Consider the following 15,847-nt stretch of genomic DNA (forward strand, 5'->3'; position numbering starts at 1 on the left):
ATTATGTAAAATTGATGTTTAAAAAAATTTTTGTTTTTATGTGGATGAAAATATCAGATTAAAAATCTAAATACTAAACTTCTCAGTGAAAGCTTAATATTATACTCTCTGGTAGTGGGGTGGAAGTCAATTACACAAAAGGGATGGTTATATCAATAAGGGTAAATTACTAGCCTTGAACAATAATGGGCTAGAAAATACACCCCAACCATGCCCATGCCTCTTGTCCTTTTCTTGCTCTTTCAGTTCCAGTGTCATTACATTTTTTGCTTGTGTCCCCTAGGAGCTTACACTCCACATCCAGAAACACCTGGTGATTGCCTTAAGGGCAAAATCTGTCTTTCATTCTCTTTGTATAAATATCAAATATAGCAGAAACTTATAAAAAGGCTAAACTTAGAACAAAAATCAACCTTAGTCAGCCTGAGAGTAGTATGAAGGCAAATTCTGGGTTGAAGCAATTTTGGATCATAGCAGTGTCCCTACTGGGTCTGTATCCCAAAAAGGTCATAAAAAAGGGAAAAGGACCCACATGTGCAAAAATGTTTGTGGCAGTCCTTTATGTAGTGGAAAGAAACTGAAAACTGAGTGGGTGCCCATCAATTGGAGAATGGCTGAATAAGACATGGTATATGAGTGCTATGGAGTATTATTATTCTGTAAGAAATGACCAGGAGGATGATTTTGGAGAGGCCTGGAGAGACTTACATGAACTGATGCTGAGTGAAATAAGAACCAGAAGATTATTGTACATGGCAACAGCAAGATCATACGATGATCAAGTGTAATGGATGTGGTTCTCTTCAACAATGAGGTGATTCAGGCCAATTACAACAGATTTGTGATGGAGAGAGCCATCTGTATCCAGAAAGAGGACCACGGGGACTGAATGTGATCATAACATAGCATTTTCACCTTTTTTGTTGTTTACTTGCTTTTTGTTTTTCTCTCATTTTTTTACTTATGGATCGGAGATCAAAAAGTTTTGATTTTTCTTGTGCAGCATGATAAAGGTGGAAATATGTATAGAAGGAATGTACATGTTTAACATAGATTGGATTGCTTGCTGTCTAGGGGAAGAGGTGGGGGGAAGGGAGAGAAAAAAAATTTGAGAATAAGGATTTTGCAAGGGTGAATGTCAAAAACTATATTTGCATGTATTTTGAAAATAAAAAGCTATTATTAAAAAAAATTTCGGATCATTTGATATTCTTGTGGTCTGGTAATAAAGGACCCAATTCTTTGGCAACGTAACTGACTTATTCAAAACCTAGTCTCTGCTGGAGGGTGCTAATGGTAACATTCCAAAGAACCACAATTAAGCCTCCTGAGTTAGGCATATTGAAGTTGACTGAAAATTCAGGGATACCATTTGTTGAGACATATGAACTTCAAAAAAAAACTGCAATCCCCTAGAGGTCTACCACTGATGGCCCCTTAGGAGTTTTGATGACTTTTCCCTATTATTTCTCCTGTTCAAGTACTGAATATAGTTTTCCCTTGTGCCCTGCATATGACATTGCAACATGGCTTCAAATTCAAAATCACAAGTGGCCCCGCCCACTGCACGACCAGATAGGAAGAACCAGACACAATGAAAAAAAAACACAGAATATGCCAGTTAAACAGTATGTATAAAACAGGTTTACTTTTTGTATAATTTTTAATACAAGACAGCTAAGTCTTAGATAAACAGTGAGTTGATCCTATTAGGAACAAAATATGGCACAGATTCCAGATACAATATCATATCTAACTTTTTTTTTTTTTTTGCATTCACACGCTTTCCACTCTATGCAATGATTATCGAATCGCCAAAAATAGTTTGTCAGGTAGAGACTGGAGAAAAACTTTCTCTTAAAGAAGTGAAAATAAGTAAATGATTTTTATAGTTCTCTTCACTTGTAAGATCTTTAAACTCTTAAAAAAGCAGTTTCCTCAAAGCACATGCCATCTTAAAAAAATGTCAGCAGTGCATATGTGCACTCAAACAAAAACATGCAGCTCCATTGTCTCTTGAAAAAATTTTGCATAAAAAATTCAAGACTTTCTGCAAAACTGTTCCCCTTGTGTCATTCCAGGACCCCAAACCACAAATAAGCGCTCAGTGCAATTCTATTGCTTCTCATTTCCGTAGGAAACACAGAGCAGAAGATGCCTCTGACCACAACTGTCTCCTGATGGTTAGAGCGACAGCTTCTCTCTGCTTTATTTAAAATACTCCTTTTTCAACCTGTTTCAGTAAAGTACAAACAGAATCCAATAAAACGTGAGGATCCAGTGGAGGAAAAAAAACCCCAACAACATTTAATTTCTACCCTGTGCCATATACTTACAAAAAAAAAAAAAAAAAAAAAAGTTAGACCAAAAAAAAAAATTCAGATTTTATTAATTCACCCTTTTAAAAATTACTTTTTATTTCTGAAAGCAGCTCTTAATGCAAATCAAAAGCAGTTCCTGAGTAACTGCAGTAAACAGTGTCTTTTTAAAATATATATATTTTTTGCAATTCAGCTCATTTTGGTTCTGCCTTAATTTACCTCCCAGTTTTCAAGTTTAACCACAGCTCCTTTCACTCCAGAATGTGCAAGTTCAATAGCGTCAGCTCCCAAGTCCAGTGGCTGCAGACGTCCCTGCAGCATCGTCTGGGTGATGCGCGAGCTGCTCAGGGTGTGTTCCCACAATTGCTGCAGAGAGCATCCCAGGGCTCCTTCACGTCTTCTTCAGCAGGCGCCGGGACTGCCAGGTGTGCAGTTTATTGTAGGCCGTCTGCAGCATCTCCTCTATGTGACTTACCAACTGAAAAACAGCCAAAGACTTTGACCACACCAGGGAAGTTGGCAGTGCTTCTGCTGACATCCCACGACTCATGCTCATCGTTACCCTTGACTGCTGACTGACATGGGGAACAACCAAGCATCCTGGGTGTAAGCATAAAGCCAATACAAAGCACGAAGGATCACCAGACATTAGGCTGATGGAGCCAGACTGGGTGCCTTGCCTAGGCAGGGGGACGGAAGGTGTCTAGAGTTATACAAGATAACTGTGGGTCATGATCCTGTAGTTTGTAGCTGCTTTAAGAAGGAGACTGCTCCGCTTCTGGGCTGAAACCTAGTAGGTTTATCTCTGAATTACTTGACCCAAGGCTTGATTTATTTACTTACGGGAGGGTATGGGGCACTATGGTCCTAAGAGTTGGCCAGAAATTCTGTGTGTGTGTTTGTGTGTCACAATATCTCATGTCTTTATGGGTAAGAGGCGACAGTCTTCTAGTATGTCAGTAACTGGCTCCACACCAAATGCATGCAAAGGGACAGGCTGACAAAAGAAATCACTTAGATGTCTGGCTTGTAATGCCTATCATGAAGTGACAGGATTTATTTCAGTCAACTCTGGAAGCTGATGGTTTTCCACTTTTGCTGCTCATAAGTTAAGAAGAGTTCTACATCATATTTAATTTTAAGGGGTCAAAAACTTTTCTGATTAAGAAGCAGCAACTTTTTGGAAGAAACTCTGTTTCAAAGAGACAGGATAATACTTATCAGATTAAAGGGAATGAAAATGATTTTTCTTTTTGGATAAAAAAACTTTATTTGCTGTTAGCATCAGAAACCACCTGTTTATAGAAAGATGTATTGTGAAGTCTCTCTTGTGATGAACTGTTTACACAATCTTACCTTGCTCAGTTTCTTAGACCATTTGTTTTGTCTTTTGGGGAAACACTTTAAAGAAAGCTTTACCATCTATAATTCTCAACCCATTATGTTTATATGGTAAATAAACTTGGCTAACTAAAAAAGAAACCAAAATGTCTACTTATTAATATAAAATCAAATACAATCTAGGTATTTTACTGGACACAGAAAATGATGCTAAAAACCAACTGTTTTCTTACATTTGTGCTTAAATACTGTCTCCGAATTTTTTCTTGGAATGGGCAGAGCTTAGTAGCTTGGAATCGTTCCAAATTACTCTTCATCCTCACTACCTGAAAAAGATGAGTAGAGACATAATGAGAGGTAGTGTTGCATGAGGTCAGAGGCTATAGTTGGCCTTTTCATCAGAAAAGACCTGGGTCAAGCCTTGCCTCTGACACATCCCCAATCCAGAACCATGGCGATGTTCCTCCCCACACCTGAAATGACCTTCTTGTGACTTTGTCTGTTTTGCCTTCATGTTTCCCCCAATAAAATATGACCTCCTGTAGAAATGGTTTTCTTTTGACTTGTATTCCCAGCACATCAGCTGGCACAAATAGGTATCTGATGGTAAAATGTTCATAGAATAAATGAAGAAGCTTTGTTTTAGGGGAAAAAAGAAAATCCATATAAATAATATGCTTTTCAATGTCTAAAATGACTCTAAGACTATGTGCTACAGATGATGCAGTTTCTACCCTGGGAATTTTCTATAGTGATAAAATTTCTGGGTCAAAATTGTCCCCTATCAAGTACAAAAAACCAAACCAAAATAACAAAAACACAAAGCACTACAAAACAACCTACAGTAGTCACATGCTGAATTTTCTTTACTTGGAAAATTCTATGGTTTGTTTTCAGAGCTGACTTTATATACTGTTTTCCATTTTAAAGGACAATTCAAATGCTACCCCTTCTCCAATCTCCTAATTGGTACTGGTTCCCCCAACTGAGGTTCTCAAAAAGAATTACAATTAAATAATAGCCAATATTTATAGTGCTTACTTTGTACTTCATTTAAATCCTCAAAATTATCCAGAGAGGTAGGTGCTATTATCCTAATTTTATGGATGAGGAAACCAAGACAAACACAGATCAAGGCACCTAAGCATTTTGCAGTTCTATCCCCTTACTTTTATTGTTACGTTTTCCCATCTTCTAATCTCCTGACAGATTAAGCCTCCCTTCTCTCATTATCTCTTAGGCTACTCCTTGAAATACTTTCCCCATTTCCCCCCACCCTCCCCATAACATTTCATTTTCCTGCTAAACTGAATTCCTCTAGCCCTTCTACCATTCTATGTAGATAGGATAGCCAGCCTGCACTTGGTGCAAATCTTTTGTTACTCACTAGTCATCTCCACCCACCCCCGTACCTTAGAGTACATTCTGTGTTGATCACCTCAAAATTCTTATTGCTAAAGTTGAGTAGTGAGATCCCTAGGTTTTTTCTTTCCTATTTGGTTATTTGGTACCTCCTAGCCAATTATATGTCACACTCAGGTCAGCTGTTTTTGGATAACTGATTTTCCTGTCTCTGCTGACTAAAGCAAAGGGCTGTGGGGGAGTTCTTCCATTTAAGAAGTATTACAGGTTCCTTTTGCCCTTAGGTCACAACAAACCTATTTTGCATTAAAGCCTCTCATAAATCTGGTTCCACCTTATGACATTCCCAGGTTTTATGGCACATTTTGTTCCTTTGCACACTAAGCTACAAACCAGACTCACTGGCTGCTGTACTGACCTTCTATCTGCTGATGCCTGGGGCAGGCCCCTAGCTCCCAACTTGTAAAATGACGAGCTCCGTCTAAGGTTCTCCTCAGATACCATCTCTTTTCTCCACGAGATCCCCTATCTCCTCTTCCAGGTACTAGTGTCTACCCATTTCTTTCACATTTCCTTATAGAATACAGCTCCTTGAGATGGTATCAACTTTGTCTATGTATCCCCAGTGTCTATCACTTATAACACCTTCTAGCAGGCACCGAATATAGATCTTATAAAGGAAGGAATAATCTCTTTTTCTGACTACCAAGGAGCAGATTCCTGCCTAGTCTGAATGCCAATACAAGCTGATATCACACCTGTCTTTTGAGCAAAAGTTGCACAAAGAACTACAGTGACCTGCAAGGTTTTTCTTAACTAACCTTCTCTTCCTAGCTGATGGATCCTCTCCTCTTGTTGAAGCCTTTTGCTTTCTTTCCCCTTTTACCACTCTGAGCAAGCTCCATAGGAGAGGGGGCCAAGAGTCTTCTACACTTTGTATCCATCCAATAAATGGTCAATATTAACAGATGTTTAATGACTGTATGTTAAATCCATCTGAAGCACTGAACTTTGGGGGGAACTGTTTCCTGGTGTCTCTTTACCCCTGGAGATTCATTTTCTCTTCCCCAAAGTATGCTGAAGGTATCATACTGGTGAATTCGGTCACTGTATCTTTAAAACTAAGTTACCTTATTATTCTGACTGATGTTTATAGTTACTGGTACCCCTCTGGATTTAAATAATTGCGTCGATGGGATTTTGGGTCCTAGATCAACACATCTTAAATAGAAGAGGGGCTCAGAACCTGCAAGGTTGAATTAAGGTAAAATTTTAAATTCATCCCATTAAGAATATATTTCTGATTCAGAATCATCACTTCCTAAGCCATGGTGCACCAGTTGAATAGAATTCCTCTGTCCTCACCTTTTCTTCTAGGAATGGTGTGTTAACTGGAAAACAGGACCAGAAATGCCTCAGCAGCTCCCCTACAGCCACATACAAGTGTTTAAGTTCTGATTGAATGTCATTTGGCACCATCTCTGAAAGAAAAAATTAAGGTCTTTTGAAATCCAAGTCCCCTGTCTGCTCTATATACAGAATACACAAGACTAAAAAAATTCTTTATATTCTAATAATATGCAGAATCATTCCTTTAAGATCTTAACAGACTTCCATAGCTTAAAATTCCCCCTGGGAGATAATAATAAGTGATAAAAGTAAAATTTCATGTTAACCTTACTTATTTTCTTCTGTCTTCATGGGCCAGATTAAAAAAAAAATGTTACTGGTTATAACATTATAATAGATTATGAATACAAAGCTTGTATTTGAATAAACAAAGCCTTATGAGCATTTATAAAATAAATGTTGTTTCCCCTCCCACTCCACTGCCAGACATTTTCCCCCTAGTGACACACATACGGTTTATGGCTTGCTGTGGTCCTCCCTGCATAAGTGCTCCTCCAGGGGAAAGGGCTGTGATGGTACTACTTGCAGCACCACTTGAAAGAACCTGGAGAACAAGAAACAAAACTTGTCCTTGAGAGGGAAAGGAACCCACATGTGGAAAAATGTTTGTGGAAGCCCTTTTGGTAGCGGCAAGAAATTGGAAATTGAGTGAAACCATCAGTTTGAGAATGGTTGAATAAATTATGGTATATGAATGTTACGGAATATTACTGTTCTATAAGAAACAATCAATAGGATGATTTCAGAGAGGTCTGGAAAGACTTATATGAATTGATGTTAAGTGAAATGAAAAACCAGGAGATCATTCTACAAGGCAACAACAAGATTTTATGATGATCAATTCTGATGAATGTGGTTCTTTTCAATAATGAGATGATTCAGATCAGTTTCAATGGTCTTGTGATCAAAAGAGCCATCTACACCCAGAGAAAGGACTGTGGGAACTGAGTGTGGTTCTCAACATAGCATTCTCACTCTTTTTGTTGTTGTTTGTTGGCATTTTATTTTCTTCATTTTCTTTTCTGATTTGATTTGGGTTTTCTTATATAGCAAGATAATTGTATAAATATATATGCATACATTGGATTTAACATATTTCTACTATGTTTAACATATTTTGGACTACTTGCCATCTAGGGGAGAAGAGTGGAAAAACTGGAATATAAGATTTTGCAAGGGTTAATGTTGCAGAATTATCTATGCATATGTTTTGAAAAATAAAAAACTTTAATAAAACAAAAAACTTATCCTTTAGAATTTTTAGTTCAGACATAGTGAAACAAAAATAAAAGTAAAAATTTTCAGTTCAGAAGAACAGGAAAAAGCAGCCAAGATTTATTCATCCACCTCAAGGCTTGATACACTTCATATCCTAATATTCTAAAGAGTCTCCATGCTTCTCCAGTGTTCAAGGATGAGCACCACTTCCTTATTCTAAGACTAGAAGGAGAATGTCTAAAACACTAGAGTAGTCACTAAGGAGTTAGGAGAATCCTAGCTATTTAAATGGGGCCCTTCTTGTGGAATAAGTGAAATTATTTTGCCCAATTACTTTAAATTTTGTTTCTGGTAAAGTAGAATGAGCAACAGAGAATGAGAAAGACTAAGCAAACAGATTAACAATTTTGTTCTTTTGAGGGCAGCTAAAAAGAGCAACTAATTCAATAGAAATGCAATCATTTACTATTTTCACCTTTTTTTCTTATTTTTTTCCCTTAAGTTCTGATTTTTTTTTTTTTTACAACATGACTAATATGGAAATGTTAAAAATGATTGTACTATATAATCTCTATCAGATTGATTACTGCCTTGCAAAGGAGGGAGATAAAGGAGGAAGGGAGAAAAAATATGGAACTCAAAATCTTACAAAAATGAATGTTAAAAACTATCTTAATTATCTATATTCTATTGTGTCTATATATTCAGAGCATAACTACCTCTCTTGGAAATTTTCAGTCTAATTTTTCCATTAAGATCATATGTATGTTTATATATGTGTATGCATCTGTATGTACATATGTATATATGTACAGAATATGAGCACAGCCATAATGCCTTTTTTTTTTTTTTAACTTAATATCTATTATCAATTTCCACATGTGAAAAAAAAAAAAAAAAGATTTGAAGTAAGTTATCTCTAAAAGTCCCTTTCAGTTCTCACATTTTAGGTCTCATGATTCTCCTAAAACTAAGAACACAAATAGGAAATGATATACTTTAAACTTCAATATCTATCCCCAGTTGGACAGTTTTCTAAGTTAAGATAGGAAAAAAAAAAATGCAAATAGTTAACATGTGGAGTTACTTACCTGAGTTAGTTGGGGTGTGTAAGTTTCCATCTCTTGCTTAATACTCTGAAAAGAATTGATAATATCCTGACTTGTTGCATATTGGAGGGACTGAATTGGAGTTGGGCCATGATAATACCTGAAGATTGAAGATGGAGGAAAAAGTTAATATAGCTCAGTTTGAAAGGTTTTGCCTTTCAACTGTCAGAAATTACTACATGGTTAAGCTTGATGTTGCAGAAATATGAAGCATTTTAGTACAATTACTCTATTCTTCACAGCATATTCAAGAAAGCAACAAATTGACAGAGAACTCAATTCATTGCCCCTTTAGATCACAAGACGTAAGCTGGGGTTAATCTTTTCAGTTAAGATGTAAAACTGTGCAAGGGAATTTCTGCTAAAAACAGTAACTTCATCAATAATAGTAACTGGCCAAAATATGGACATCATTCTAGAAAGAATTCAGGGTGGAATCATTCTGCATATAACTGATTAACAAAACATTCACACTTATATGACATGTATTTCAACTGGAAAATGAACTCACCTATCTGACTTCTTCAAGCTTAGTGCAATTGTTTTTATGCTATTATTTTTTCCCAAGTCTTCATATTCAATGGATTCTTGTAACTTCACCTGGAATGATTTATAAACTTTTGTGAAAGAAATTCTATTCATAGAATTATTAGGTTATTTTCCAATCTTTGTTTTTTGTCTTTATGTTTACTCCAGGATTTGTGACCTTGTACATTTGATAACCCTCGTGGTTTTTAGTTTTTTCTTCAATAAAATGAGATTGTGGAACTTGTCCCTTTCAGCTAAAAATTTATGGGTATCAAGGAAGAAGGGAAAGTGTACTGAATAAAAAGAGGGATTAAAGGAAGACTGAATCTGCTTCCAAGCAACAGTCTCATACCTTACCCTTTTGACTGGTGGTTGAAAAAAGTCCGAATCCCGAGAGTTCCCATCTGTGCTGCTGTTTTCATTGTTGTGATCATTTTGTGCTTCACTTAAAGAGGGAAAAAGATATAAACATATTAAAATGCACAGGATAAGAGAAAAAATGGAAATAACTTCAAGATTCCAACTATAACTCTTCTTATGCATTAAAACTTAACTGTTTCCTGAGACCTGCTGCCAGGACCATAGCACTATGATGGTTAAATCTTTTGATGATTGCAGCATTGCTATTCTCCTTTATGGATTTTGAAGAGTTGGAAGTAGATGGCACAGGGGAAACCCCATAGCCCTGTAAAGAACAATAAGAAGTTATAAATAAATACAGGGTTTTTTCCTCCATATTCTCAAATTAGGCTCCTTCTGATCAGCTATCATAGCTAATCTTTGGGAGAACACACTTGTTTAAAAGAACACTGTTGAATAACTGATTCTTAAAACTATTTTGCCCTCTCCCCCTCATCATTAAATTGTTCAGCCTTTTCACCTACGGAAGACTTTGCACTTAAGACATGAAATAAAATCCATTAACTAAAGAGATGGGCTGGAATCAGGAAGGGAGAAGAATTAAGGATAAGAGACCAAATACTACATTCCTATAAAATATGTAGAAACAAAACCAAATCATGATAGTTCCCTTTCCCCTCCTCTCCTAATCTAGAAGAAAGGAGTACCATAATTTTAGGGTTGAAAATCAGAATTCTTTTTAATGTCTAAAAATTTATACAGCACCCTTCATCCATTAATAATAACTGAATTATTAGTAAGCATTAACTGAAAAGACTATTGAATACTGACTAATGCATAATGAGAAAATTGTCAATTCAGTAGAAAGCTAGAAATAGATAGAAGGCTGGCACGAGAGTCAGAAAAATCTGGATTTGTTCATGCAAAGCTATTAGACAAGTCAATATCTCCGAGTAGCCCTGAAACTAGAGTTGAAGAGCAGTAACACATGGAATTTCTTTAAATTCCCTACATTAATGAAATTATAGGTCTGATATCTTGGCTTATTGCCCCTCCTTCAGCCCTTAGAAGACAAATCAGCAGTTATTCTTCTACATACATGAAAAAGAATAGAGAATGGATGTCTGTTTGAAGCAATGAATGCCAACCTCAGATCTACTTTTACTATCCCTGCCACGGGATTCCCATATACTTTGTAATAACTTCCCAGGCTTCCAGGAAATCCCTCCCCAATGCTTGTCAAGTGAGGAACTACTGAGTGTTATGTTCTGTCTAGTACTTATAGAAAAACATGGACAAGAATCATACTGAAAAAAATCTGAGATATTGTGTGTGATCTGATAAACTAATGCATTCTCACATTCACAGATCTGCAAAGAATCTCCAAGACCTCCAAGAATAGTCTAAACAGTAAATATTTTAAATACCAAAGAATTGTGACAATTCCTGTTTTAAAGTTATGTAACAAAAACCTTAGGTTTTAAATTGAACAAATATAAATTAATTAGAATTACTCACTGTTAGCAAAATATTTTCCAATTTATTTCTACCTCTTAACACCAAATTTAATTAATTTGTAACATTGTTCGTTAGATATTAACTAAATTTTTTTTTTTTTTTTACCACATATAGTGTCACATGAGAACTTAAACTCTGCCTAGTTCACAGATGGGATAAGCTAATCGCAAGTATAGAGATTTACTTTTATGTTAATTGTTTCTATTGTAAGCACTACACAATTAAGATTAGACAGATGACCTAAATAACATCATTTTACACTTTCTAGGAAAGAAGAGTTTCAAATAAAAGAACAAATTGATGAAATTAATTAGAACAATACTGATGATATGTCACAAAAATTGTAACAAAGCACCACAGACACTTCTCATTTCAGGTAACCCTTAGGAACCAGTTAAAAGACTTATCTACTCTCATGACTTATTATAGCCTGCTGATGGCTTTTTGTCTGTCATCTGGGAATTGGTCTGAGAAAATCTGGAGAGGCCCCTCATTAGAAAGTTGGTCCACACTTTGGGAATTTTATTTGATGTTTCTGGCCACTGTTATTCATACAGATTGTCTGCCGAGTGATGGAGAGAATATTATCACACTGATGAAGTTATATAGCATCTGAATTAAAGATATTTCTCAATGTCTTATTTGTTTTATATTCTCCCTCAATGCCATCTTTCCTCCTCCCACAAGTCAAAAGTGATTCTTCCCCTTCCACATATCACTATGGCACTTTCTACCACTCATGGACTTGTACATTCTGAATATTTATTTCTGAGCATGTCATCTTACTGACTGTCATTTCTACGTTCACTGTAAAATAGGGCATTCATGAAGTGTTTGTTAAACTGAAATTGGAATCATGCAGTAAAAAGCACACACCATTTTGTCATTGTAATTGGTGATACCTGAGATGATGGGCTCTTAACCTTTTTTTTTTTAAAAACTCTCCCCCCAATTTTGAGATCCAAATTTTCTCCCTCAGCCACTTATTGAAAGGGCAAACAATGTATCAATTATACATTCCATTCAAGTTCAGGTCCCCTAATACCAATCTGTGGGCTCCATGGTTAAGAATGTCTACCTTAGATTGCTTCAAAAACGATATAATTTGGGATTCTGTTCTTCCCTAATAAAAATATTCAGTTTTTCCTTACCTCATCTAATGATTTATCCTCCAGTGCTGTCAAATCTAGTAGAGGGTTTTTCACTCCTAGTGATACCATTGTTTTTAAACCTAGAAAATCAAATAAAACTTTAAGTTGTGCTAATTCACATCATTTTAGAAACAAATAACACTTAATCTATATCAAAATGCTGACAGGGATATAACAAGATCACTCACCCTTTTCATCCATTTTGGCACATTCAGCAAAAAGATCTTTTGACCCTGTGTTAAGCCGATCCCTATGAAAATAATGGGATTGAAAAAATCGTGTCCAGAACTCTTTTTCTGTCATGTTATGTGGAACGTTTTCTGCATATTTCATTTTCACTGTAGGAAAACACAAAAGAGATAAAGCTGTATAATGAAAAAAGCTATAGAGAATCTAGACATTATTTAAAAGCAAAACAAATTTACATTATTAAGCTCTCAAAAGAGACTAATAACAAGGTCATGAATAATTAGTGTTAAGGACAAAAGATTCAAATTGGATATGATAATTCTTAAAAATGTATGAAGGGCCATAACACAGAAAAAAGGACTTTTATATGGTATGATTCCAAAGGGGAGAATTAGGAATAATGGTTTATAGCCTGTCAAGGCAGGCTTGTATAGACAGACTTGTCTATACAAGGGAGCCTTCTATTTAATTGAACAAGCACACATTAAGGATCAACATAAGCTGTGCGATGCTGTACTAAGTACAGATGATACAAAAACTAAGTTTCTACTCTTAGGAAGGGGGGAAGGAGGGAGGAAACACCTGAACATTGATAAACAAGTATAAAAGAGTAAAAGTAATTTGTAATATTTCTGGGAAGGAGGGAGAAAGAATCACGGACAACTAGGGGAATCGGGAAGAGGTCTTGAAGGGAGTTAGAAGTTCTAGATGCAAAAGAATAGGAGAACACTTGAGGCACAGAGATAGCTTATAAGGGGAAATAGGACATGGCATGTTTTATATGGCAAACAGCGAGAAGGGTGAGTATGATACAGTAAAGACAGTATTCAGTAAGTCAGAGAAGGCAGTTTGTGGAGGCTGTGCACGGCTAGAGCCGCAGTCTGGGAGGTGAGGAGGGAGGGAGATCCATCGGCAGGACACTGGGACAACCCTCTGGAGAGGGCAGAAGGCAGACAAGCCTGGGTGGCTGCAGAGCTTGTGGAGGGAAGGGCGTGTGAAGGAGATGCTATATGATAGAACTGAGCAGATCTGGCAATTGCTGACTGTCCATTGTCTGTGGGGAAAGAGTCTGGGGCCTGGTGACTTGGACAGTGGCAGGGCCCTTGACTGAAGCAGGAAATCGAGAGGGGAAGATGAAGAGTTGTTTGGACATGATGAATTTCTCTGGGATGCCCGTGTGGCTAAGCCTAGGAGGCAGATGAGAAGCTCGTTATGCAGGGGACCAAGGCTGGGTATGTGGATTCAGGGGGCATTTGTATTCAAGGGGTTTGAAATCATCAAGAAAGACAATTAAAAAAGAAAGAAGATTTGGGATAGATCTGGGTATGGCCCCAAGATAGTGGCAATATAGGGATTGTGATCCTGTAAAGGAAACTGAGTACAACCAGTAAGACAGGTAGGTAGTACCTTAATGTCCCTTAAAATCTTATTTTACAGTCTTATCTAAGATTGTAAATAAGACTAACTACATAGAATCTAGCCCAAACAGGAGATGATAAAGCAGTACAAAAATATTGTGAATATATAATTCTAAATGAAAGAAAATGCTCTGGATTTGGGTGATGCGATTCACTTTGTGAAAATTAAAAAAAAAAAAATCCTTTTAATCTTCTGAGAAACCTAATCTGATCAAAGTAAGTTTAGCTATAGAAAACAAACTCTGAAAAGAAAGGCTCTTCAACAAATGAAGTAATAGCAATAATGGGGAACTGTCTTTCAAGGATGCATTGCATACCCCGATAGTAATTTCTTACCTGCTGGGTAGGTCCTAAATATGGACTCAATGATATCAGAAGTTAAATTATATCTTAGGCCATTACAGCCATCTGTTTGGGGGCGGACATCAGCCTAAGAAAAAGAACATAAATAGAAGTCAATTGAAATGATACAGGGAGAATAACATTTGAGGGCTAACGAAACAACGAAATACAGGGAACAAAATTGTTATTAGGCTTTTTCTCCCTGGTCTTTTTCTGTTACTGTTAGGGCCCCAAAGGTCTGGTTCATATGCCCAACAGCCAAGCTCAGAAAAATTTTACTTCTAGGAAATTTCACAATGCAGTAAAATGAGTAAGTTGAAGGGTGGCAAAGGGCAGACAACTGCTGAGTATTTTGTTCTGGGAGCCTCATTTACTTACAAAAATGATATAAACAACTAATTAAATCAATGTTAATTAATTTAACAAATTAAATTATCACTTAATGATAGAGGAAACTCCCAGGTAAGCACTGCTCTGCCACCTACAGTTGCATGGGTACCAGAGATCAAGTGACTTTCTCAGGATCACAAAATGAGTATGAGTGAGCCTTGAGGTCAGCTCTCCCATCTACTACATTACATTTCTCTTAATTTTATAATGAATTTTAACTAAGATAAAAAACATCCTTAGGGATAGGTGAGGCCATAAAATAAAACAAAGGGGAAACAAGGACTACTTATATAAGTCAGACTGCTCTGTTTAAAGCTCAGATAGCCTTAGAACCAGAATCCTTAATAAATTGAACATGGCCTAATTATTCAGAGTTAGTCTAAAGAGCACAAAGCACAAATGACAAAAACAGAAGTCAAAACAAACATATTTAACATGCAATATTATTTTAACAGACCTGAGAACATAAAGAATTTTAAATTCAAAAAAACATTTTATGCTTGCCAGAAATACCAAAGATCTCTATCAGGCACATAATTTCCAATTTTTCTTTCTTTAGAAGTCTGAGAATAAAAGTCAGATCACATACCAGAAATGCTGCAGAAATGCCCACATCCTGCTTGTGATTGGATGCTGCAGGGCTGTCCACAGCATTCATGCTTAAACGATTGGCCCAGAATTCCTCAGCACTGATCACCTGACTCACAACCAGGTCTTTATAAAGCTGAAACAAAACAGGATCTTCTTGCAGCATTCTGGTGATAGAATGTATTAAATAAAAATTGAACTTTCTAGAATAATGTGTCATTCAAGTTTCAAAAACAAGCAATAAAACACAATCCTGAACTGATCTAAAAAGTCAACATTATGGACCTCTTTTAAATTATTTTTAAAACATCAATGTAGAAAAGCATTTTAGAAGGGCATATTTAGGCTAAAGGTAGGTGTGGTAATAATGGAACAATACTGCCTCAAATGGTGGGAGGGGGAGAAATTTGCAGCATAAATTTTTCCCAGGAAGAGTAGATATATATATCGACAGCTTGAAGAATTATAGTGATTTTTAATTTAAACTCAAATCTTGAGGCAATCTAATCTCTCCCAATGCTCACCTTATTTCTGTAGTTTACTTGTTGGGCAAAACACTCTGGAAAACTAGATGTGCTGACATTTCTTTCCTGATATATAAA

General features: G+C 36.3%; 1 protein-coding gene across 3 annotated transcripts in view; it reads right to left on the minus strand.

Moving 5' to 3' along the window:
• The window catches only part of GTF2H1 (general transcription factor IIH subunit 1), a 46,369-nt gene that overhangs the window by 13,334 nt on the left and 17,188 nt on the right, over nt 1–15,847 (minus strand). For 2 of the 3 annotated variants that reach the window (XM_031942850.1, XM_031942851.1), the window contains exons 4-15: nt 15,247–15,412; nt 14,262–14,355; nt 12,507–12,656; nt 12,319–12,398; nt 9,844–9,974; nt 9,647–9,734; nt 9,273–9,361; nt 8,744–8,861; nt 6,888–6,978; nt 6,390–6,505; nt 3,896–3,988; nt 1,622–2,799 (exon numbers count right to left, since the gene is read on the minus strand). In XM_031942850.1, the coding sequence (XP_031798710.1) occupies nt 2,713–2,799; nt 3,896–3,988; nt 6,390–6,505; nt 6,888–6,978; nt 8,744–8,861; nt 9,273–9,361; nt 9,647–9,734; nt 9,844–9,974; nt 12,319–12,398; nt 12,507–12,656; nt 14,262–14,355; nt 15,247–15,412 (1,303 nt within the window). In that variant the 3' untranslated portion in view covers nt 1,622–2,712. Of the gene's footprint in view, nt 1–1,621; nt 2,800–3,895; nt 3,989–6,389; nt 6,506–6,887; nt 6,979–8,743; nt 8,862–9,272; nt 9,362–9,646; nt 9,735–9,843; nt 9,975–12,318; nt 12,399–12,506; nt 12,657–14,261; nt 14,356–15,246; nt 15,413–15,847 lie in introns of those variants that run through there. The other variant, XM_031942852.1, reaches the window with a different exon arrangement.

Source organism: Sarcophilus harrisii, chromosome 6, assembly GCF_902635505.1.
Source record: "Sarcophilus harrisii chromosome 6, mSarHar1.11, whole genome shotgun sequence".
In the NCBI taxonomy this organism is placed as follows: Eukaryota; Metazoa; Chordata; class Mammalia; order Dasyuromorphia; family Dasyuridae; genus Sarcophilus; species Sarcophilus harrisii.